The sequence below is a fragment of the Hemiscyllium ocellatum genome, chromosome 29, assembly GCF_020745735.1.
Source record: "Hemiscyllium ocellatum isolate sHemOce1 chromosome 29, sHemOce1.pat.X.cur, whole genome shotgun sequence".
In the NCBI taxonomy this organism is placed as follows: Eukaryota; Metazoa; Chordata; class Chondrichthyes; order Orectolobiformes; family Hemiscylliidae; genus Hemiscyllium; species Hemiscyllium ocellatum.
The window spans coordinates 31,382,791-31,408,653 of record NC_083429.1 but is presented as its reverse complement, the minus strand read 5'-3'; the positions used below and the strand labels follow the sequence as shown (position 1 = coordinate 31,408,653).

At 41.7% G+C, this 25,863-nt stretch overlaps 1 protein-coding gene across 2 annotated transcripts in view; it reads right to left on the bottom strand.

Annotated features, from left to right (window-relative positions):
* LOC132829482 (beta-galactosidase-1-like protein 2) overlaps positions 1–22,886 on the bottom strand; it is an 89,211-nt gene extending 66,325 nt beyond the window's left edge. Inside the window, exon 1 of one of the 2 annotated variants that reach the window (XM_060846688.1) lies at positions 22,675–22,886. In XM_060846688.1, the coding sequence (XP_060702671.1) occupies positions 22,675–22,799 (125 nt within the window). In that variant the 5' untranslated portion in view covers positions 22,800–22,886. The remainder of the gene's footprint in view (positions 1–22,674) is intronic. The other variant, XM_060846689.1, reaches the window with a different exon arrangement.
* Positions 22,887–25,863: the final 2,977 nt, after the last annotated feature.

Sequence of the window (25,863 nt, the reverse complement as noted above, 5' to 3'; positions counted from 1 at the left end):
TCTGCGTGGGTTTCCTCCGGGTGCTCCGGTTTCCTCCCACAGACCAAAGATGTGCGGGTCAGGTGAATTGGCCATGTTAAATTGCCCGTAGTGTTAGGTAAGGGGTAAATGTAGGGGTATGGGTGGGTTGCGCTTCGGCGGGTCGGTGTGGACTTGTTGGGCCGAAGGGCCTGTTTCCACACTGTAAGTCTAATCTAATCTAATCACTTGGGTGGGGACACATGATCCTGAGAGTTGGTTGACAATTAATGTGGGCATTAATGAGTAGGAAGAGCAGAAAATAATTATGAAGCATCTGCAGGCACACCACCCCCTAACCGCACCCCCAGAATAAAAACCCTTCTTCCTCAGAGAAAGTCTGACATTTGATTGGTCATCCTCAGCCATAGCTCAAAGTATCATTCGTTGTTTGATTTTGAAAAAGATACAAGTGAGAGCTCTCCTTTATCATCAAGAAATTCAGTGACATTCAAGAGGCAAGATGAAGCCTGTGATTATGTAGTTCAAGTGGGAGGTGAGAGCATTGTGGTGACGACATTGGACTCTGAATCCAGAACCCCACTCAGGCTGACATTCTTGAGCAACGTGCTCAAATCTCACTGTGGTAGACAGTGAAATTTGAATTCAATAAAAATCTAGAATTAAAAGCAAATGTTATGCTAATGGTGTCCACACAATCATGGTCAATTGTTTAAAAAAAAACCCAAACAAAAGCAGAACTTACTGGAGAAATGCCGCAGCATCTGTGGAAAGAAAGCTTTCTGTTTTTGTTTCAGATTTCCAGCAATTGCAGTTCTTTTTTATTCATTTCCCTTTCAGAAAAGAAATCTGCCAACCTTACCTGGTCTGGCTACATAAGACTCCAGCAACTGGTTGAATCTTGATTGCTCTTTGGTCAAATAGGGATAGGCAATAAATGCTGGCCTAACTAGAACTACATCCCACGACTAAATTTTAAAAAATCTACGCAAGGAACAAGGGGTGAGATTACTGATAAAATTATAGAATGATGGAGAACAGAAGCAAAAGCATCAAGACTAAAACAGATGAATCAAGGCTCATGGTGAACAATTTGAAATACTCAACACGGTCATGGAAGTCAGCAATAATGGTTAGCTCAGTCAGATTGTACATCTCTGGGACACCCACACCAACCAACCCCGTGGCTGAACACTAACTCCCCCTCCCATTCTGCCAAGGACATGCAGGTCCACCACCAAACCCTAACCACCTGATGCCTTGAGGAAGAACACCCCTTTTTCCACCTTGAGACCCTTCAACGACACTGGATCAATGTGGATTTCACCAGTTTCCCAATTCCTCTCCCCACACCTTATCCCAGTCCCAACCTCCCAACATGGTTATCACCCTCTTGAATTGTCCTACCTGTCCATCTTCCTTCCCATCCATCCGCTCCACCCTCCTCTCCAACCTCTCTCATTCCCAGCTACCTTCATCCCCCCACCCCCAACCCAACGTCCCTCCCTTTTAGCCCACAAGCCTCATTCCTGATAAAGGGCTTATGCCTGAAACGTCGATTCTCCTGCTCCTCAGATGCTGCCTGACTGGCTGTGCTTTTCCAGCACCACCTTCTTCGACTCGGATCTCCAGCATCTGCAGTCCTCACTTTCTCCAGACTGTACATAAGAGCACCAACACCATGGATTCATTCCCTATAATGGCTGAGATAATTCTTGAATATGCCTCCTCACTTTGCGCTATGCTAACAACATGCTATAACTAGCAACCCTCAGAGGAGATATCCTGAACACAGGCACCAATCAGGCAACACAGCTTTTGGGAATCTTAATACAGGCCACAGAACAGTGTTTACTCCATGAATTCACTACCCTCGATTACAATAACATTTCTCCTTTATCTGCTGTCTTGAATGGCTCCCTGTACAATGGTGCTACGGTCAGTTTGCTCACCCTCCATGCAAACCCCAGCTCTCATCCACACCGAGAGCAAGAATCGCAAACCTGTTAGACAAGCTCAGGAACTGAGACTCCTGCAGCACTACCTCCTGGATCCCTCCGTCTGTCTCACTCTTGGTCACACCCTCCAGTCCCTCACCACAGACCAAATTCAAGGTAGTTAGTCTAAGGAGTGTGACTGCCTCCTGAAACATAGCCTTCATGTATGTAAATGTGGTCAGTTGTTAGGTTCTTTTCCGAGGTTTCACACACGAAATGCAATTCACACACACCAACTTCAGCAAACAGTTAAAGTTTATTAAGGCTTGTACAAGCTAGGTGATCCCCTTTGGCCCTCTTCACAGGCGAGTGAAGTCGGGTCAAAGTGAGGCCCTGAACAAAGAAAACACATCCCCTTTACGCGGGTCACTTGGTCATGCTTACAGACACTCTGGCCACTCAAGCCAACCCCCCGTTACTGACAGTCAGGTTACCCCAGGTACAATGGTAGGATGAGATCACCCTCAGAGGTAATGCAAATGCTACTGCCCTAATTGTTATGCAGACGATTTCCTGACTCTATTATTCCCCAAAACAATGCAGGTGCAACATATCTAGTTTTAGGGAATGGCTTATGAAAATATTTCTAAATGGAAGAAATTGAATGATAGTTTAAATGGATAATAGTAGGGGAATAGCAGCAAATGACTGTCTAATTGGAATGAGAGTTGTCTGCATTCTTTCACGATTGTCATCCCCACCCATTTCCAGAATGTTCATTCAGTGCAGTTTAACTCTTTACTATTACATCAATGTCCAGAGAGACATTCCAATCTAATCTTTCAACATTACAGTGACCCAGAACTCAGACATGCTTCAAGCTACCTTCTGCGCTACGTCCAACAGACCTTCAGCCCGTTCAGAAAATCCAGACTTTATTGCTTTTAAAATAGCAACATCTCTTAACACAAATGGAGGAGCCATGGGTGCTTGTCTTGTGCTCAATTTTCCTGAAGTAGACGGAATTGAGATACAACCTTAGTCAAAAAGTATAGATTTAGCTTGACATCTATTCATTTGTCATGTCAAACAAGGGAGCATAGTCAATGTGTAATACGATGTGGAGGTGCCGGTGTTGGACTGGGGTGGACAGGGTCAGAAGTCACACAACACCAGGTTATAGTCCAACAGGTGTACTTGATATCATAAACTTTCGGAACACTCCTCTTTCACAAATGCCAATAAATACGTGCCTATGCGCTTCACTTCACTTCATCTGATGAAGGAGCAGCACTCCTAAAGCTTATGCTTTTAAATAAAGCTGTTGGACTACAACCTGGTGTGTGACTTCTGACCTCGAATGTGTAATATTAGTCAGTACACTGACAAATTTCAATTGTCGGTTCAAATAGCTCAGCAATAAGTTAAATCTATTCTTGCATTTAAACTAAGACTGGGAAGATAGACAAACGAATTTGGACAGCGCTCAATATTTAGTGACTGTGGTTTCCATCAAATGCATACAATATTGTGATATGGTGGTATCCTCTGATAAAGGTTCGAGAATACAACAACAAAAGTTCTATTATAATAGTATATTGGAGCACTGGGATTCAACAGTTTTTAAAAAAACCTCCATTATAGTGGTTTACTATAATTTGGACTGTGTGCCTGCCCTCTAACAGGCTGAGACCAGAAATCACAGTGGGTGTCTGGTTATCTCAGAACTGTAGGAATTGTCTGGAGCCATAGGTGTGTACTTTGTCCTCAGCTCTCAGGCAAAGATAAGACTGTCAGCCCTGGTTGTTATCATAATAACTACCTCCTGTTTCTATTAATGTACTTCCTTACCCATTAGCAAGGGATGTGAAGACCAACAATGAGAACAATACTGAATCCTATTATCTAGCTCCCTACCAATTAACACAAGATTGTGAATAACACAGTAACAGGCTCATGTGAGCAATTCGATACTTGTCACAGGAAGGTAGCAATCACTAGTCAATGTAAGATTGAGAAATACCTGTTTTTAAACAACATAATAGTAGTCAGCCATGAGATGTTAAGAACTTTGTATTGATCACACCCAAACAAGATATAACGTACACTGCTTGCATGTAATATTCAGAGATTCATCGAGGGGTGCCATCACAGAAGGCTATGAGATTCCTTTGGTGTCACCCAGAATATCTCGCTGGCTATCCAGAAATAAAGGTTTGTTTCTCTTTAAACTGAAATTTGTGTCATCCAGAATTAAGAGAAGTAATCTTGGTCTCAGCATCTGTAACAAATAATGATAATTTCTGTATATGTTTATTTAATTAGTTAATGACAATATGAAACATCAATCTTTTCACTTCACTGTTAAGAAACAGGAAGCATTCTAAAATGGGCACAGGGCTAGTTCATCAGAAATCAGATAAATGAAACTTAAGTTAATTGAATTCTGGTTTTCTGTCCTTAATAAACATGCTTCTATTTCTATAAAAGTTCCTTAGGTCATCGGTTAGTGACAAAAGTGTCTCTGATGTCCATGAACTATCAGTTAGTACAGTCCTTCTCCCATCTTTAAATGCAGCTTATGAAAGAAACTTGCATTTTTTCCATAGGACAAATATCTGTTTTTCATTTTTGTGGACTGTGTCTAATTTGATATTTTTAAAAAAGGTTTTCTGCTATTTTGTACCACTTTTTTTTTAACTTCTGTACTAGTTCACCCACTTAATTAATTCCTAGCTTTCCCAAACAATTTATTGTAGCCTATGATTAATTTTTAAACCGGGCCAGCAGAAACCCATACTAGGATATGGACTTTGGACTCAGATTGTTTTCTGAAACTGCTGTTTAGCCAACGACATCAGTAAAGATGTGGAACTAGGGCAAGGAACATATTCATTAGCATCAGAAATAGTTGAAATAAAGATCTTTCCACATAGATCAAGCATCACAATCATAAAAGGACACAACATTGGTGTTATTTGGATCACACGTGGACTGTGCGTTTGCAGCCTGGGATACTGCATTGAGCTGAGTAAAATATTGCTTAAATTCAAAACAGTTCAGTAACATGTTGCTTCACATACCCTGACAATCTTCCAGAAACTAGCATGCTTCTTCTTCCCAGTCTTTCACGTTAGCAGCATACTCCTTGCCTCACACAACTTGAAGCTAACAAAAAAAATTTGCTTTCACCAGTTAATAAATAGGGGCCTTGACATCTCTATCAGCATTTTATTACATGAAGGCCTCAAACAGAATGGGGGAGACACTGATCACATTGGGTGGAATTTTATTGCGACTGGAGCTGTGCTGAGTAATCTGATAGAATCACGCAAAAAAGTCACTTAGGGTACATGTCGACATTGGGATCAACTTGCTGCATCTTTTAATTAAGCATTAGGCATTAAGGTAAGGTGACAGCAGGTGACTTGAGGAGTTTAGTAAAGTTAGATCACATGGGATTTAGGGTGAGCTTGCCAATTGGATACAAAATTAATTTGACGATGGGACTTAGACGGTGGTGGTAAAGGTTGTTTTTCAGACTGGAGGCCTGTGACCAGCGGGGTTCCAGATGGATTGGTATTGGGTCTACTTTGTTTGTTGTTTATATAAATAATTTGGATGAGAATACAGGAAACATTATTAATAACTTTGCAGATGACACCAAAATTGGTGGTATAGCAGACAGTCAAGAAGGTTCTCGAAGATTACAAACAGATCTTGATCAATTGCATCAATGGGATGAGGATTGGCAGATGGAGTTTAATTTGGATAAATGTGAGGCATTGTAATTCAGTAAAACATACAAGGACAGGACTTGTACAATTCATAGTAGGGTCCTGAGAAGCATTGTCAAACAGAGACCTAGGTGTCAGGTACATAATTCTTTGAAGTTGGTGTCACAGGTAGAGAGGGTGGTTAAGGCAGCCTTTAGAATGCTTGCCTTCATTGCTTAGACCACCGAGTGAAGGAGTTAGGACATCATGTTGAGGTTGTACAGGATGTCAGTGAGGTCTCTTCTGGAGAGCTGTGTGAAATTCTACATGTTCTGCTATCGGAAGTAGATTATTAAATTGGAGAGAATTCAGAAAACATTTAGAAATATGTTGCCAGGAAAAGAGCGTTTGAGCTATAGAAATGGACTGGATGGGACTTTTTTCACTGGAGCATAGGAGTTTGAGGGGTGACCTAATCGAAATTTATAAAATCATGAGGGACATAGTTAAGGTGAATAGTGAGGGATCATTTCACTAGGGTAGTCGAGTCCAAAACCTAGGGGCATATTTTTAAGGTGAGAGGAGAAAGTTGGGAAGAGGATAAGGGACAACTTTTTTTTTAACAGAGTAATTCATGTTCGGAACAAACTTCCAGAGGAAGTGGTGGATGCAGGTACAGTCACAATATTTAAATGACATTTGAAAAGTACATGAATAGGAAACATTTAGAGGGATACGGGTCAAATGCAGGCTAGTGGAACTAGTTTAGGTTGGGAACATAGTCGACATGGATTAGTTGGACTGAAGGGTCTGTTTCCATGTCATATGAGTCTGAGTTCTGCAGAAGTCAGTGTTGGGACCACAACTATTCATGTTATATATTAACAATCTGGATGAAGGAATTGAGGGTATTGTTACAAAGTTTGCACAAAAATAGATAGATGGACAGGTAGTGTTGAGGTGGGGAGACTTCAGAAGGACTTGGACAGGGTAGGAGAATGAGAAAAGAAACGGTAGATGGAATACAATGCGAGAAAGTGTAAGATTCTGCACTTTGGTAGGAAGAATAGAGAGAGGGACTATTTTCTAAGTGGGGAAAAGGCTTTAGAAAGCACAAAGGGACTTAGCAGTCCTAGTTCAGAATTCTCTTAGGTTTAATATGCAGATTCAGTTGCAGGTAAGAGGGAAATGTAATGTTCAGATTCATTTTTAGGGGGCTAGAACACAAGAGCAGGGATGCATTGTTGAGAACAAAGAAAATGACAGCACTGGCCCTTTGGCCCTCCAAGCCTGTGCCGATCCGGATCCTCTGTCTAAACCCGCTGTCTATTTTCTAAGGATCTGAATCCCTCTACTTCCTGCCCATTCATGTATCTGTCTGAATACATCTTAAAGGACACTATCGTGCCAATCTCTACCATCTCCACTGGCAATGTAATCCAGGCACCAACCACCCTCTGCGTGAAGAACTTTCTATGCACATCTCCCTTAAACTATTCCCCTCTCACCTTGAACTTGTGACCCCTAGTAATTGAGTCCCCCACTCTGGGGGAAAAAAAAAAGCTTCTTGCTATCCATCCTATCTATACTCATGATTTTGTAGAACTCAATCAAGTCACCCCTCAACCTCCGTCTTACTAATGAAAATAATCCTACTCTACTCAACCTCTCTTCACAGCTAGTGCCCTCCATACTAGGGAACATCCTGATGAATCTCCTCTGCACACTCTCCAAAGCATCCACATCCTTTTGGTAATGTGGCGACCAGAACTGTAAGCAGTATTCCAAATATGGCCGAATCAAACTCCTATACAACTGAAAAATGACGAGACTTACACTCAATACCCTGGCCAATGAAAGAAAGCATACCTATGCTTTCATGACCACTCTATCGACCTGCATTGCCACTTTTAGGGTACAATGGGCCTGATGACACAGATCTCTCTGTACATCAATATTCCCTAGGGCTTTCTATTTACTGCGTAGTTCGCTCTGGCATTGGATCTTCCAAAATGCATTACCTCATATTTGCCCGGATTGAACTCCATCTGCTATTTCTCCACCCAACTCTCCAATCTATATTCTGCTGCATTCTCTGACAGTCCCCTTCACTAACTGCTACTCCACCAATCGGAGTGTCATCTGCAAACTTTGTAATCATATCACCTACACCTTCCTCCAGCTATACCCTCCTGAGGTTATAAGAGTCTCTGGTTTGGTCAAATTGGAATATTGTGTGTAGTTTTGGGCATCGTATCTAAGTATGACCTACCGGCCTTGAAGTGGGTCCAGAGCAGAATGATCTTGGGTATGAAGAGCTATCATATGAGGAACAGTTGTAGGGGGGTTAGTGAGGATTAGTCAGGGTACAAAGTAGGCATAACGTACAGTATCAGAGGATGCAGTACCTCGCAGGGAAAGGGACGAGGCGGGGGGGGGTGGATGAGGTGGAACTGCAGGCATTGACAGTGACCAAGACTGTCACCTCCACAGTGAAGCATACAGAACAGAGCTCAGGGAGCAAGGAGGAAAGTTGGAAGCAAAGCTGAATGTAGGAGCTTTCCACATTTTCTTGGGTGGGGTCTAGTGGGTGAAGGTGAGTTCTCTAGGTAGTACAAAGTTAAAAGAAAGGGTCGTGGTGGCACTGACAGAGTGGGACCCTGGTGAATAGGCACAGCCCAGTGCTGATAGTGTCCACTGAAAGGTGCATTCCCTACAGTCACTTCCTGTTCACTAGATACGACCTCAGGAATAGCTGAGACAATACCCAGGGTAGTTGGAGTCAGTATCAGATGGATGGGCAAAAAACAAGGGTCCCACGCCCGTCAAACATTAGAGCATTCAAGGGTTAAATATATTAAGCATGTACTTGCAAGATGCAGTGCAATAATTTAATTATTCACGTGCAACGCACGCAGAGTGAATGTACTTCGGGTTCAAATGCTGATCGATGCAATTTTCACCACGTCACCAGTTCACTTCCCCATGACTAGATCATTGCAGCAGTTAGGTAACAGGATTCGGAAACATAGTTGTGCCACATTGCCAATCACGCGTTGTCAGCAGTGTGGCTTTGTGGAAGATATGCCGGTGAAGGGCAACATGGGATCGCTGGCACTTACCCAGGTGCACAGCGGCCATTTCAAGGCTCAGGTTAAAGTTAGGGTTAGGGGTCAGGGTCAGACCACCAGCACTGTTACTGGGGATTATCTAGTGAGTGGAGAGTTCTTCTGGGAATGGTGGGTGACTGAATGGACAAGACAGGGTAGGTAGTTAATGAAGTCTGTTTGCTAAAATGCAGCAAGGAAACTTGCTAGATCTTGCAGAGAAACCTTCTGAAAATTTAATGAAATTGATGCTTAGCTAAATTGGTGGGATATTCAGTATAGTGTCTAAGCTAAACAGTTGGATGGAATAACTTGAAAACTGGGTGGGTCGTACTTTAAAAGTTCACAAGACCTGATTGCCTACAATGAGACAAGCAGCCCAAAGGGTCTTGGTTTTAGTCCTATCAAACTAAACCTAGAATCAAAAAAAACTGACAAGAAACTCAGTATTCATGGTGTTATCAAGTTCTAAAACTCTTTCCACTGTGCAAGACAGGGCATGACCTCCAAAAATTATACAATCACTACAGTTTGGAAGCAGGCCATTTGGCCCATAAAATCCACACCAATGTTTTGAACAGCATCCCACCCAGTCCCCACCCCACAGTATCCCTTTAACCCTATATTTTCCATAGCTAATCCACCTAGCCTGCACCACTCTGGACACAATGGACCATTTAGCATGGCCAAACCACCCAAACTGAACATCTTTGGACTGTGGGAGGAAACTGGAGCTCCTGGAGGAAAGCCACTCAGACACGGGGAGATTGTGACTGTCTGTGTGGAGTCTGCACAGAGGGTGGAATCAAAACTGGGTCCCTAGCACTGTGAGGTAGCAGTATTAACCACTGAGCCACTGTGCCACCCAAAATCAGGCACACTTCTTTACAAGGTCTACAAGGCTACTTTGATAAATGGAACATTTCTGAACAACATCCTTGCTCCAGTCCTTTCTGTCTTCTACTCTAGGACAACTTTAGAGACAACCACACTTGGTTGGTTGCTGGTATTGGATTACCCAACTCGTAACCCTGGTGCTCTTACAATCTGCTGTGTATGGACCAGAGATGTTGCAGATTTACACATATACAAAATGACTCTACTACCCAACCTGGAAGAGCAGCATTCAGGCAAACAAACAATCTGCGGAGCTGTATTGTTGATTCCCATAAGTTGGTGTTTTTTTTTAAAAAAAGATATGTTCAAATGTTACTTCAATAAGCATTTGCTAATGAAAATATTTTCTACAGCCACACCATTGTTTGTCTTTGGATGCACAATATTACTTTCTGGAAGTCGGGACAGAATTATGCAAATACTTGCAAATAACTCCCATGATATTTGTAACATCGTCACACAATACATTCTGAAAAGTAGTCATGATTTGGAGAAGCCGGTGTTGGACTGGGGTGTACAAAGTTAAAAATCACACAACACCAGGTTATAATCCAGCAAGTTTAATTGGAAGCACACTAGCTTTCGGAGCGTCGCTCCTTCCTCAGGTGATTGTGACATCAGGTGACAATCACCTGATGAAGGAGCGACGCTCAGAAAGCTAGTGTGCTTCCAATTAAACCTGGTGGACTATAACCTGGTGTTGAGAGATTTTTAATTCTACAAAGTACATTGCCTTGGTGACAATAAAGCTACACTCCGAACAATCTGAATCCAAGCACTGAAGAAAAATAGATGCAGAAGTCATATTACCATGCATTTTTTCTGAACCCATGGGGAAGCCCAATCCCCTTCATTGGTACAATAATTGCTTAGAGTCAAAAGAGAGCTGGCCATTCTCCTTCTGAAGGTGGAAAGCTCCAACATAGAGTCTCTATAATACCTCCTACATCTTATCAAATGACTGGGTGTTTACAGATGACATTCCTGTTTTCCCAAAAACAAATAGCTCACTGGCTTTTGTTTTAAGGTGGCCATCCTAGCCAATATTTATTCTTTAAGCAAATAAATAATTTATCTGGTTATTATCACAATGGATTTATACTAACTGGTTGCCATTGTTTCTATGTATTGCAACGGCAACTGCTCCTGCTCAGAAATAATCATTGCTGTTATGTGATTTGGGATGTCCTAATGCCAGGAAAGATATCATATAAATGCAAGTTCTTCTTCATATACATGTCATGCTTACACAACATGGAGCCATGAAGTATAAACACACAAAAGGACATTATATTAAAACATAGTGTTAGGTGACGGGGTAAATGTAGGGGAATGGGTCTGAGTGGGTTGCTCTTCGGAGGGTCGATGTGGGCTTGTTGGGCTGAAGGGCCTGTTTCCACACTGAGTAATCTAATCTATTCTAATATGGAGTCGAGATGTCAGGTGGCCTTTTTCTCTTTCCTCCTAATACAGTTAGCAAGGTTCCCCGAGCTAATCCTGTGCCTGAACAAAGTCATTAAAATTCAAACAAACCTTCTGATGAGAAGCTTTAGTATTTCATTTTGGAACATCAAGGAAAAACAGTGAATGGTACAGTGGTTAACATCAGTGCCTCACAGATCCAAGGACCCGGGTTAGATTCCAGCCTCGGGCAACTTGTCTGTGTAAAGTTTGTACATTCTCCCCATGCCTGTGTGGGTTTCCTCTGGGTGCTCCAGTTTCCTCTCAGTCCAAACATGTGCAGGTTAAGTGGATTGGCCATGCTAAACAGCTTACACATCCCTGGAGCAATGTAGGGAGATGAAGAAACTGGTGAAATAGATGTTGATACGGTGTGATTGGAGGCCCCCAAAGCAGAAGGTAAGGCATTTTTCCTCCAGACGTTGGGTGGCTAGAATTTCGCAGTGGAGGCAGCCCAGGACTTGCATATCCTTGGCAGAGTGGGGGGGGAATTGAAGTTTTCAACCACAGGGCGGTGGGGTTGTTGGGTGTGAGTCCCAGAGATGTTCTCAGAAACATTCCACAAGTTGGCATCCTGTCTCTTCAATGTAGAGGAGACCACAGAGAGCAATAGACACAGTAGATAAGGTGGTTGGATGTGCAGGAAAATCTCTGCCGGCCGGATATGGAAGGATCCTTTGGGGCCTTAGATGGAGGTGCGGGGAAGTTGTGAGCGCAGGTTTAACACTTCTTCAGGTGGCATGGGAAGATGCCGGCTATGGAGGATGGGTTGGTGGAGGGCGTGGACCGAACGAGGAAGTTGCAGAGGGATTGGTCTCTCTGATAGGGGTGCAGATGGAAATATATCACTGGTGGTGGGCTCTGACTGTAGGTGGTAGAAATAGCAGAGGATGATGCACTGCATCTGGAGACTGGTGGGGAGGAAAGTAAGGACCAAGAGAATCCTATCCTTGTTGTGGTTGGAGCTTTGGGGTTCAAGGACAGAGGTGCAGGAAGTGGAGGAGATGCGCTGGAGGGCATTGTTGACCAATTGGGAAGGGAAATTGCGGTCCTTGAAATAGGAGGCCATCTGGGGTATTCTGGAGTGGAATTGGTCCTCCTGGGAGCAGACACGGCAGAGGCAGAGGAATTGAGAGTATGGGGTAGCATTTTTGCAGAAGAAAGGATGGGAATCAATGAGTTTAAAGTAGATGTCCATGTTGAGTCGGTCGCCGGAAATGGAGAATGAGAGGTCCAAGTAGGGGAGGGAGGTATCCGAGCTGGTTCAGATGAATTTGAGGTCAAGGTGGAAGGCGTTCATAAAGTTAATCAAATGTTCAACCTCCTTGAGGGAGCACGAGGCAGCACCAATACAGTCACCAATGTAGCAGAGGAGAAGATGGGGAATGGTGCCAGTGTAACTTCACAAACACTTTCCACCCTGACCTCAAGTTCACCTGGATCATTTCGGACATCTCCCTCCCGTTCCTGGACCTCTCCATCTCCATTTCTGGCGACCGACTCAACGTAGACACCTACTTCAAACCCATCGACTCCAACAGCTACCTGAACCACACCTTCTCCACAACCCCATCCCCACTCTATTTATCTCTCAGTCCCCTTCCCCACCCTCCCACATTCCTGATGAAGGACTTATGCCCAAAACTTTGACTCTCCTGCTCCTCAGATGCTACTTGACCTGCTGTGCTTTTCCAGCACCATACGTTTTGACTCTGATCACCATCTGCAGTCATCACTTTCTTCTATGCCTCTATGAAAAACATTTAGACCAGAAAAGCAACAAGATGTACCCAAGATCCACCAGTACACCATGATCTGTGTTGATTTTTACTGAGGAAGTAGGCAAAGGGATCACTATTATGGTTTTGATATTGCTCCACTCTAGTTGAGGTGCAAGAAAAATCTGCCTCTGTGTACATTCATCAACAGTAAATCTGTATTGCTAAAACTTCCAAACTTTTTCTTCAGTGGACCAAAAATGATTGCAGGTCTGCCTCATTAAGTCTTTACAACATGGAAAAGCAAAAGTGGTAAAGGATTCTTGCGGTCTTAAGAACTAAATGCATGATACAGTTTGTACTCAAAACCTTTCCTTCAATGTGGTTGCATGAAAGTAGACTGTGTGCGGTTGCATTTACATTCAGGCACTAAATAACAAATATTCACCATTCAAAACGTCAATGAAAACCTCTCATTTGTCGGTTCCTGTCAGTTATAGGTCATACATTTCCTGTACAATACAGAAATAGACCTCTCCAATCCAACTAGTTCCATGCCGACCAAGTATCTTAAATTAAACTAGTCCCATTTGCCAGCATTTGACCCCAATCCTTCTGATTCATGTACCCAGCCTTTTAAAATGTTGTAATTGTACCAGTTTCCACCACTTCCTCTGGCAGCTCATTCCATACAGACACCACGCTCTGCATGAAAAAGTTGCCTTTGAGGTCCCTTTTAAATCTTTCTCCTCTCACCTTAAATCTATGCCCTATAGTTTTGGACTCCCCGAACACTGGGAAAAAGACCTTGGCTATTCACCCGATCCATGCCCCTCATGATTTTATAAATCTCCACAAGGTCATTCCTCAGGCTTCAAATGTTCCAGGGAAAAAAAAAGCCCCACCCCTATTCAGCCTCTCCCTACAGTTCAAACTCTCCAACCATGGCAACATCCTCGTAAATCTTTTCTGAACCCTTCCAAGTGTCACAACATCTTTCCAACAGTAGGGAGACCAGATTTCCATGTATTTCGAAAGTGACCAAGCCAAACACTCTACAGCTGTAATATTGCAGCACTCACTGTAAAAGGTGGCTGTCTGGGCTCAGACAAAATGTGAACAGGGGGTAAATCATCCATCCATTCCCTGACAGCAATCAAATTTGCTTCCTAAGGTCTGAAGTGCACAGACTGTGGCTGCAGAGCTGTTAGCATCTCTTTTATATTGGAGCAAATTACTGCAGATGCTGGAAGATGTACTGAAAACAACAAACGTTGGAGATCACAGCAGGTCAGGCAGCAACCATGGAGAGACAGCAAGCTAACTTGGAATCTCGTTGCCTCTTTATCAGGCCCCCAGGCCCTCCTTTTACACTACAAGGCCTAAATAAATGCTTAGGTAAGTGGTATTGTGAATACAATAGGCTGCACTTTATAAGTCCAAATAAATATTTTAACAAAAGCAAACATTATTTAACTCAAAATAAAACCTGTTTGAGTGAGATAACTGCACCACAATTTCACACAGCTGCTTCAGTTTGACCAACACGTTTGGCTTGAAAAACAGATTTTACAATTGCAGCTACTGTTTCTCAAAGCAGAGGTAGGACATGTTTTTTCACATATTCCAAAGTACATTTTTATTATCCCAATGGAAATATGCTGTTTTTCCATTAAATTAACATGGTTCAACAATTGTATTTTGTATATGGATGCAAATTATACATTCTGCCAGATACACTTGGTAATTTCCCAAGCATTTGATTTAGAAATGGCAAGTTTTCTAATAGCCCCTAATGGTTTGGATTTGAGGTAATCATTTTTTAAAAAGCTCTTCAGGCTTTAAAAAACATGTTGCCAACACCATTCTACAATAAAAGTATCAGCAGAAAGAGACATTTCAATCGTATGAAGAGGATCAAGGAAACTCATTTTTATACAGACACGGAATCCCAGAAGATTAGAATATGGTCATGGGACCAATTTCAAACTTTAAAGCAGGTTATGTACTTCAGAGAATTGATAAACAGCATAAATGTGAATGGCTGGTCAAGATGTATAAAACCGATCAAAAGTCCTCAATCGTCATTCATATTTTAAAGGTCATTTTCTACTCAGCCATTGAAGCTCCCTGTAATTTTGAGTGCTTGTATTTGCTGGTAATATGCCTGATTAGCTCTATACTAAAACAGTAGCAGCAATAGCTATTCAAAAAATTACATGCACAATATCTTTGGTATATTAAAACTTCTCTGGATCGAAAATTATACCTGAACAAACATTTTTAGAATTGTAGAACTTCAAAGAATGGATTGTACGAATTTGCAGGTACACAGGGTGGGGACAAGAATGATGTAACATTATAGGTTCACAACAGACAGACCTTTCATACATTTCATACTTTCACAAGCAACAGACAACTTGTTGAACTTCTTCCTCAACCCAGTTATAAAATGAGCGCTTAGGCTGATTGTCTGCACATCCTCAAATATTGATGACTATCCAAACTGAACTGATTGTATTTCTGTGAAAAACAATAAAGCTGCAAATCTGCTTAAAAATCATGGGGTTTACTGAACTGTTTGAATATTTCTACCTATCGTTAATACCAAACATAGGAACTAGGCATGTATTGCCTAGTAGTCTTTCTCATTGTTTAACAGATATTGTTCTGCTTTGCAATCTTGACTTCTTTAATAATACAGTTCAAGTAAACAGGCAAACTGTGATCTTAAAATGTTGAATCATGTCCCCTCCTTACGCTAGTTGTTCTAATGTGACAATCGTCAGCCTAATGAGTCTCTCGCCAATTTCTGTAGCTTTCAACAAAATCCTCTCCACTATATCAAAATTAAAACATAAAAGAACACAAAGCACCAGAGGGTAAACAATATGCTGTCTGAATAATTGTTTTTCCAGAGTCAAATGGCAAAGGAATTTACTACATAATAGCCTGCATTTATGTTGGATCAAGAAGTATTATCAAATAAATTTTCACATACAAATAATTTTGCCAATACTAAAGCCTCAACTGATTAATGCAACTTTTCTAATCTAAAAACAGAGGTAAGCCTCTACAAATGAGATGTAACAGACTAATACAGATAATTTAAAATGCACCAATACTGCATTGATTATTTCTTGCCAAAATGAACCTACCAGATCCACATAATTAAATACAAGATGAAAAGTTAGAACAGGCTTAGGCACAATTGATCAGTTGATTACTGGAGATGGGGGAACGTTGGTAGAGAAAATAAAACTAGAATAAGACTGTCATTCCCTTAAGTCAGAGCAACAACATTCCAAATTACCAATCCTGGCCTCTCGGGTACAATCTAAGTTTTCAATAGACTGCACAGTGCATCTTATGTTGCAGATTCATTTGCTTCGTCAAGTTGCCAGCTTAGCCAAATAGATTATGTTTGCAACATGGATAGAATAACTCCAGCTGGGCAGTGAGAGACAGGAGTAAGGAAGGGCCAGGGTCCATAATGCAGGACATGGTCATTTTTGAAAACAAGAGGATATGGGAATTACTGAATTGGTGATTTTAATAGGAATTTTCGATTCTAATAGTTTCCCGAATGTGGAAAGTTGTAAAGATAAGACTGAAGGGATTATATACTTAGAACATGACACAATGAGTGAAATTCAAAATAGCACCAATATTACATACTCCCTCAATCATAACTGGGAGACATGCAGAAAGAGATAACGAAATTGCAAAATTACAATCAAGTGAAAAATAATTCTGTTGACAGCACCCTGATACCAAGCTGAACTTCTTCCAGCACACCATTAGAAATATATCTCAATTTCCACATATGTCTCTTGCAAATCTTTTCCAACTTCATAACTTATTGTGGTTCTGTTCGCCGAGCAGACGTTTCGTCCCCTGTCTAGGTGACATCCTCAGTGTTTGAGAGCCTCCTGTGAAGCACTTCTGTAATGTTTCTTCCAGCATTATAGTGGTTTGTCTCTGCCGCTTCTGGTTGTCAGTTCCAGCTGTCCGCTGCAGCGGTCAGTATATTGGGTCCAGGTCAATATGTTTGTTGATAGAATCTGTGGATGAGTGCCATGCCTCTAGGAATTCCCTGGCTGTTCTCTGTTTGGCTTGTCCTATAATAGTAGTGTTGTCCCAGTCGAACTCATGTTGCTTGTCATCTGCGTGTGTGGCTACTAAGGATAGCTAGTTGTGTCGTTTCGTGGCTAGTTGGTGTTCATGGATGCGGATCATTAGTTGTCTTTCTGTTTGTCCTATGTAGTGTTTTGTGCAGTCCTTGCATGGGATTTTGTACACTACTTTGGTTTTACTCATGCTGGCTATCGGATCCTTTGTCCTGGTGAGTTGTCTGAGAGTGGCTGTTGGTTTGTGTGCTGTTATGAGTCCTAGTGGTCGTAGTAGTCTGGCTGTCAGTTCAGAAATGTTCTTGATGTATGGTAACGTGGCTAGTCCTTTGGGTTGTGGCATGTCCTCATTCCGTTGTCTTTCCCTTCGGCATCTGTTGATGAAATTGTGCGGGGTATCCGTTTTTGGCGAATACTTTGTAGAGATGTTCTTCTTTCTCTTTTTGCAGTTCTAGTGTGCTGCAGTATGTTGTGGCCCTTTTGAACAGTGTCTTGATGCAACTTCTTGTGTGTGTGTTGGGAGGGTTGCTATCGTAGTTCAGGACTTGGTCTGTGTGTGTGGCTTTCCTGTATACCTTAGTGGTGAATTCTCCGTTCGGTGTTCTCTGTACCATCACGTCTAGGAATGGGAGTTGGTTGTCCTTTTCTTCCTCTCTAGTGAATCGGATTTCTCTGACTGTGGCGTTGATGATCCATTGTGTGTTTTCTATTTCTGTGTTTTAAATGATTACAAAGGTGTTATCTACATATCTGATCCAGAGTTTGGGTTGAATTTGCGGCAAGACTGTTTGTTCTAATCTTTGCATGACAGCTTCTGCTATGAGTCCAGAGATGGGTGAGCCCACAAGCAGGAGGCTGGGAGAACAATACATCCAGGCAGCATCAGGAGGTGGAGAAATCAACATTTCAGATCTAACTCCAGTCCTGAAAAAGGGGGTGGATGCTACTTTGTTTGCTGTGTTCTCCCAGTCTCCTGCTTGTTTACCTCATAACTTGTCACAAAATAGCTGTTTAACTAATTAACTAACTAACCCCCAATGTTTTGCCCTGAACTTGCCTTGTAAATTGTTGAACATGTTCATCAGCATGGATAAAAGTTATTATTCAGGTGTAGCTTCATTGTCAGCCCTCTTAACTTCAAGTCAAACCAATGTCTCATCTGTCTTTTCATTCAAACATTAAACTCCCAAAGTATTACTTCAAAAGACACCTGTGTTAACCCCACTCTATGATGTGACAGTTATCCCTCAATCAATATGGCACAAAAACAGACTATATGGCACTTTATAAGTCACTACACTTCCCAAATATTTTGGGACATTCTGTGATTGTGCAAGACAATATAAATGCAAATATTTCATTTTATTCCAACATTATGTTCTCTAACCCCTCAGACATCTTAAAGTATCTTTCTTTCATACAAATCTTCACTGAGACATGTGCTTAATCACTGTGAAAGCTCAGAGTATGTTTAAAATTTAAGTTGACAGATTTGTAAGAACCAAAGATATAAAGGGATATCACAATAGTATAGAGAAAAGGTACTTATGTGGATGATCATTTATGATAATAGAGAATATTGGAGCAGGCCTGATGGGTGGAACAGCCAACTCCTGTTCGGATGTACTAAAGAGGCCCAAGATAATATTTTTGTGCCTCGTGGCTGGTCTTTCTGACAGCTCAGGCATCAACTTCACCATTTTTACTATTTGTAGCATAAACATTTTATTGTTTTGGTGGCAATCACCATCATCATGGGGAGATGATGGCCTTGTGGCATTACAGCTAGACTATTAATCTAGAGACCCTAGTAATGGGGAACTAGGTTCAAATCATTCCATGGCAGGAATTTGAATTTAATAAATATCTGGAATTAGGAGTTTAACGCTGATCATGAAACTATTTTTGATTGTCAGGAAAACCCATCTGCTTCAATGAGAAGGAACTTTATCTGGTCTGGCCTACAAGTGACTCCAGATCCTCTGAACTGCACTCTGAGCAACTGGCAATAATGGCCAATAAATGCTGGACGGGTCAGTGATGCCTATAGCCCATGAACGAATAAAAAAAAATCTTGATTGCTTGCTACCATTGTTTTGTCACCCATTTCACTGATAGTTGCTCCCTGCTGCTTTTCTTCCCTTCCCACCTTCCCAGATGTATAAGTTCTTATCTCTCATTTTTGAGAAAAGGTACAAGGCCCAAACATCAATGGTGTGTTCTCACCAAAAAACGTAACTGATTTTGTATTTCCAAATTTTTGGCTTTAGTTGTGCACCAGATCTGGTCTGACTTTCTTTATATTGAAGCAATGGCTCATAGTGCGTATTTTCTCAATTCTTAAATTGAGCAAGAAGTTTATGAAATCATTAACTTTCTATATTTGCACATTTGTTAACTTATTACCAAATCATTTCTACTTGCAGTCAAATAATAATGGTTCCAATATTTATAGCAGTATTCCTTTGAACAGATGATACTGTGTCAACTATTTATACCTAACATCAATTAATTGAATGAATCAACCAAATGTCTGGTTGCTAAGTTTGCAGGAAAGTAAACTATGAAGTGAGTATAACGGCCAACAAACAGACACAGATAGGTCAAGCAAGTGGACAAACATTTAGCAGATATAATCATACAGCATAGAAACAGACCTTTCCATCCAACTTGTCCGTAGACGCAGTTTCCCAAACTAAACTAGTCCCACTTTCCTGTATTTGGCCAACATCCTTCTAAGTCTTTCCTATTGCTTATATCTACCACTTCATCTGACAATTCATTCCACATACAAGCCACCTTTTATATTAAAAAATGTTGCCCTTCAGGTCCCTTTAAAATCTTTCTCATCACCTTAAAAATACACCTCCTAGTTTTGAACTCCCCTACCCTATGGAAAAGACCATTGTTATTCACCCTATCTATGCCCCTCATGACTTTACAAACCTCTACAAGATCAACTCTCAACCTCCTACGCTTCAGTGAAAAAAGTCATAGCCTATCCAGTCTATCCCTTTAATTCAAATCTTCCAGTCCAATCAACATCCCGCTAAGTTTTTTTTTTAACTCTCTTCAGTTTATTAATATCCTTCCTGTAGCAGGGTGACTAGAACTATGCAAAGTACTCCAAGAGTGGTCTCACCAACACTGAGCTGAAAATGTGTTGCTGAAAAAGCGCAGCAGGTCAGGCAGTATCCAAGGAGCAGGAGAATCGACGTTTTGGGCATGAGCCCTTCTTCAGGATGTTGGTCTCACCAACATCTTGTACAAACTCAACATGATGTCCTAACTCCTATACTCAATGAAGCCAAGCATACTAAACACCTTCTTAACCAACCTGTCTAACCGTGAGGCAACTTCCAAAGATCTCTCTGTTCGACAACACTTCCCAGGGCGTTACTTTTAATTGTATAAGTCCTGTCCATGTTTGTTTTACCAAAATGCAATACCTCATATTTATCCAAATTAAAATCCATTTGCCACTCCTCAGTTCTTTGGCCCAATTGATCAAGATCCCTTTGTCATCTTAGGTAACATGCTTCCTTGTCAACTATTCAATCAATTTTGTTGTCATGTGCAAACGTACAAGCCATAAATTCTCAAACAAATCGTTTATATAGATTACAAACAAAAACAGACCTAGCACAGATCGCTGTGAACACCATTGGTCACAGGCCTCCAGTCCAAAAAACAAAACCTCTACCACCACCTTGTCTCCTATCGTCAAGCCAATTTGGCATCCAATTAGCAAGCTCTCCTAGAATCCCATGTGATCTAACGTTATTAATTGGCATACCATACCTCACGGAACCTTGTCAAAGGCTTTGCTAAAGTCCACGAAGGTGAAGAGTATAATGTGAGAAATACAAACTTGTCTACTTTGTCAGGAAGAATTGAAAAGCAGCATATTATTTCAATACAAGAAATTCAAACAAAATTTAGTATCTAAGTGCAACAAGTGACTGAAAAGGGAAATTAAATGTTGCAGTTTGCTGCAAGAGGAATGGAACACAAGTATGCCCGGTTTGTTTTAAATCTACAGGAAATTGGTCAGACTATATCTTATGAATAATGCAGAGTTTTGGTCTCCTTATTTAAAAGATGTAGATCTGTTTGAAGGAGTTCAGAAATGTTTACTCAGTTGATCTGTTGCATTACAGCGTTATCTTAAGTAAGTAATTAAGTAGATGTAATTTTAATAAATGTTTTATTGGAACAATATATTGCGATAGAGTTGGAGGCAGGTAGGAGCAGTTAAGAGAAAGGGGGGCTTAAAGCTGTGAATAGTTGTTGCTTAATGTTCACTTTTAGAGTTTAAAGAAAATAATATCATTTTATTTTAATAGTGGAAATTGAGATGCCTCTGTCACTCTGATTTTAACAGATTATGAAGCGAGGTGAACTTTTCTGGGTGTTCAGTTTAATTAACAGAGGGGCTCACAGCCATGTCATAACAAACGCCATTTCCAACTGTGAAACAGACTGGTACTGAAGAACAGTTTATAAATGAGCAGTCTCCCATTTAAGATGAAGATAATGAGAAATCCTTTCTCTGAGGGTTGTATGTCTGAGGAACTTTCTTCCTTACAGTATGATGGGGAGTAGGATCACTGAATATCTTCAAGGCAGAGATAGATAGAACCTTACTAACAAGGCAGTTAAAGAGTATGGGAATAAGCAGGAAAGTGGAGTTGGATCAACAATTAGATCAGCCATGGCAAAGCAACGTCAAGGGCCAAACTCTTCTTATTTCTAGTATTTATATTTCTGTACTCCAGCCAATATTTGAAGACAGAAGGAGGTCTGCATCAAACATTTATCAATCATTTCAATGCTTTTGGACTGGCCATGTAGACATGCCTAAACTTCACTATTGAGTGGACCAAGTAATGCATTTTATTAAACGTATTTCTTAATCATCTCCACAAAAATAACTAAAATTAATGCAAAGTACTCCTGCCACTGGAGATGTGAAATAAAAATAAAGAGCTGGAGAAACTTAGCAACTGTGTAGGAGAGAAAAAGTTAGCATTATCTACATATTTGAAACTGAAGGGGGCCAAAACATTGAGATTCTCATTCTGTTGACTGAGTGAGAGCAGGAGCAAGTGGAACACATGAGGGATCACCAAACAAGAGGAGAGTACTAACAGTTTGAGAGAAGAAATATAGGTACAAAACAGATGTTACAGTATGTCTAAACAGTAGAAAAATCCACATGCATCACTGATGTTATCTGGTAGCACTCTTGTTTCCTGTTCAGAAGATTGAGCTTTCAATGCTTAAAGACAATTATGTAGGCTAAATCTTCAGTGCAGTGCAATGTTGTCAAAAGGTAGTAGCTGTCAGTCCCAAAAGAACCATTAACATTTCTGGAGAAGATCACTGAAGTTGCCATAGCCTACTAATACTCCTCAAAGAAAATCCTGCACAAAAATAATATGCCTGGTCACTTTATCTTACGTGAAATTTTGCTATATTCAAACTGACAGCCTGGGTACCAGAATAGTGACAAAGTGTGAACTCAACGAACTGGCTGAGACATAACTTGCGAGGTATGCATGTTTCTTTAGCAACACACAATAATCATTGCATCTGCAAACGTGTTATGCATCGAGCAATAACTGTGAAATAAAAAGGGGAAAGGGGGCTGGTGAACAGATAAGCGAATGCACCATTGGGGTGGGCAGGGGGCTGTCCAAGGGCAGTGCACCCTCCCATTCCAGTACCTGAGTCTATACAGAATCACAGCCACTATAATCAGGAGCAGGAGGCCAATCCTCCTCACATGCTCTTTCCGCACTGCAATGACCTGCATGGACCTCGATCCTTTCTGTGCAAGTAGCTTCAACATTGCAGCCCGCAGTGAGACTCCTCCGGCCGGCGGCGTGGTGACCGTCCACTCTCCGCTACCACCTGGGACTCAGGCATCTCCCGCATGCGCGCTGTCGCCACTTCCTATTGGCTCCCCGCCCAATAGGTTGTCCATCCTTCCACTCCCGTTGGTCGATGACAACCTTTCCTCCCATTGGCTGTGCCCTCCTCGGATTGTTCGCCCCACCGTATTCTCCCATTGGTCACACACCCCATCCATCTCCAATTTTAATTGGTCTCCACACTGCGCTCTCCCATTGGCCACGTGTCTCCGAAACCCCACTTTGAGTGGCTGTCCACGCCAATTGTCTTCCAATTCCTCTACTCCCATTGGCTGGATGTGCACCATACCCCTTTCTGATTTGTTATTCCTTCCCTCCAGCTCATTGGCGGTTCGTTTCTTCCCGTTCCCATTGGTTCGACTTCTCCCCCCTTACGCCTTATACCATTGGTCCTTCGGGGTCTGGGTCCGTCCCCACCAACTCGGAGACACCCCTCTTATTGGTCCAGGCTGTGGGTGGAAATATCCGATTGGGTGCATGACACGTCAATTGTAATCAGGGAGCAGTGATTGGTTGGCTGATTGGTGAGGCGGAGATGTTGGGGACCTGGAAAGTGAAAGCAAATTGAGCTGATGGTGAAGTGGTTGATGAATGGGCACCGCACAACGATCAACAGACAGGAGGCTTCCCTCCCAGTTGGGAAACACTTCAGGGGTCCAGGACATTCAGCCTCGGACCTTCGGGTGACCATCCTCCAAGGTGGACATCGGGACAGGCAGCAGAGGAAGGTGGCCGAGTAGAGGCTGATAGCTAAGTTCGGTACCCATAGGGAGGGCCTCAACCGGGACCTAAAGTTCATGTCACATCACAGGTGATCACCATTGCACTACACACACACTCTCACATACACACAGACACCCACACACACCTTTACGGGCACACACACTCACACATGCACTCCCTTACAGACTTAAGACACTCTTCACTCACCACACACACACACAGACCAAGACCCACATGCACATATATTTTGTGGGGTGAATTTGTACTTGCAGAGTTACATTGCACTTTGCTCAAAAACTGCATACATTCATGTAGTGCTCTGAGCTCAAAAACTGCATGAATTTATGTAAAACTCTGTTCTCTCACTTTTTAGATTAGAATCGATCTAAACATCAGGTCATAGACAGAGAACACAGGGGGCCAACACCTTCAACATATTGTCTAGTTAACACCATTGTTAACAGCTAACCCGAGAATGCAACTTTTGAAAAAAGGGTTTTGTGATTTACACATGAAAGAAGTGAAACTATCACTGTATTCTAAGGGATGAAAGCTTAACAGACAATCAATTTTTCAATGTATAATTTCAGTTACATCACACTGCAAATTTTTGCTATAAATTCTGTGTTACGATCGAGCCCTCCACTATCACCTGATGAAGGAGCATCGCTCCGAAAGCTAGTGTGCTTCCAATTAAACCTGTTGGACTATAACCTGGTGTTGTGTGATTTTTAACTGTGTTTGTGTATGTATGTGGCATAGGTTAGAGAGAGACCCAGAGGGGAATGAGTGGATGGAGGGGAGGTTAGAGGAGGAGGATGAGGAATAATAATAATAACAATTAATAATAATAATAGTAGTAGTGAGAGTTCTTTTAGCCTTCCCAGTTTACTATCTATCCCTAGTTCCTCTTGAACTGTGTGGATTGCTCTGCCATTTCAGAGGGTGGTTAAGAGTAAAATTGTTGGAGGAGGACAGGTTAAGAGAGTGTTTTGGGAGGGATTAAGGGCACTTGCCTTGAACAGTCATAGTATGGATTGTAAAAGTAGGAAATATCCCATGGGAACAACAACAACAGAAATTGGCAGGAAAAACTCAGCAGGCTTGGTAGTATGTGTGGAGAGAAATCAGAGTTAATATTTCAAGTACAGTGACCCTTCTTCAGAACTGGATTACCATGTGCGGTTCTTGTCTCTGCTTTTTTATTTCAAGTGTGTCTAGTATTTCCTCAGAATGAAGATTGGAATTGCTCATAGTATGTGGAGCCTTTTAATGTCAGGAGGATATTGCAGAACAGCAACCACAGAGTTCCGGCAGACCAGGCAACTCTCACGCATACTGGGTGCAAAAAAAAGACTTTGAAGGATGTTACCAAGACGGGAAGGTTTGGATTATAAGGAGATATGGATAAGCTAGGTCTTTTTTCCCTAGAACGTTGGAGGCTGAGCAGTGACCTTATAGACGTTTGTAAAATCATGAGGTGCTTAGATACAATGAACAGCCAATGTCTTTTCCCAGTGTAATTGAATCCAAATCTAGAGGGCAAAGGCTTAAATGAGAGGGGAAAGGAGGAACTTTTTCACACAGAGGGTGGTATGGATACATAGTGAGTTGTCAAGGAAGGGGTAGAGGTGGCTACAATTACAACAATTAAAAGGTATTTGGACAGGTACTCGCATAAGAAAGATTTAGAAGGATATAGGCCACTGCAGGCAAATGGAACTAGTTCCATTCATGAAACTTGGTTGGTATGGATGAGTTAGGCTGAAGGGCCTGTTTCCATGCTCTGTACCTCTATGACTCGACTAGTTCCTATATATGATGTGCTAAATCAGTGTCACACCAAGTGTCAGCAACTTACGTGAAAATCACACTGCATCTGCTTCCATCAAATGGGAAGATGGGATCATTGCGAGACAGTTATTCCAGAGATCCAGATAATGTTCTGGAGACTTAGCTTTGAATCCTGCTCCAGCAGATGGTCGAATTTGAGTTCAATAAAAACCATCTGGAATTAAGAATCTAATGATACATATGAATCCATTGTCAATATCGGGGGGAAAAAACCCATCTAATTCACTACAGTAATGCCCTTTAGGGAAGGAAACTGCCATCCTTACCTGGTGTGGCCTATATATGACTCCAGACCCACAGCAATGTGTTTGACTCTTAACTACCCTCTAGGTAGTTAGGGGTGGATAATAAACACTGCCTAGCCAGCTACACACTCATGTGAATGAATTATAAGAAATGGCCATG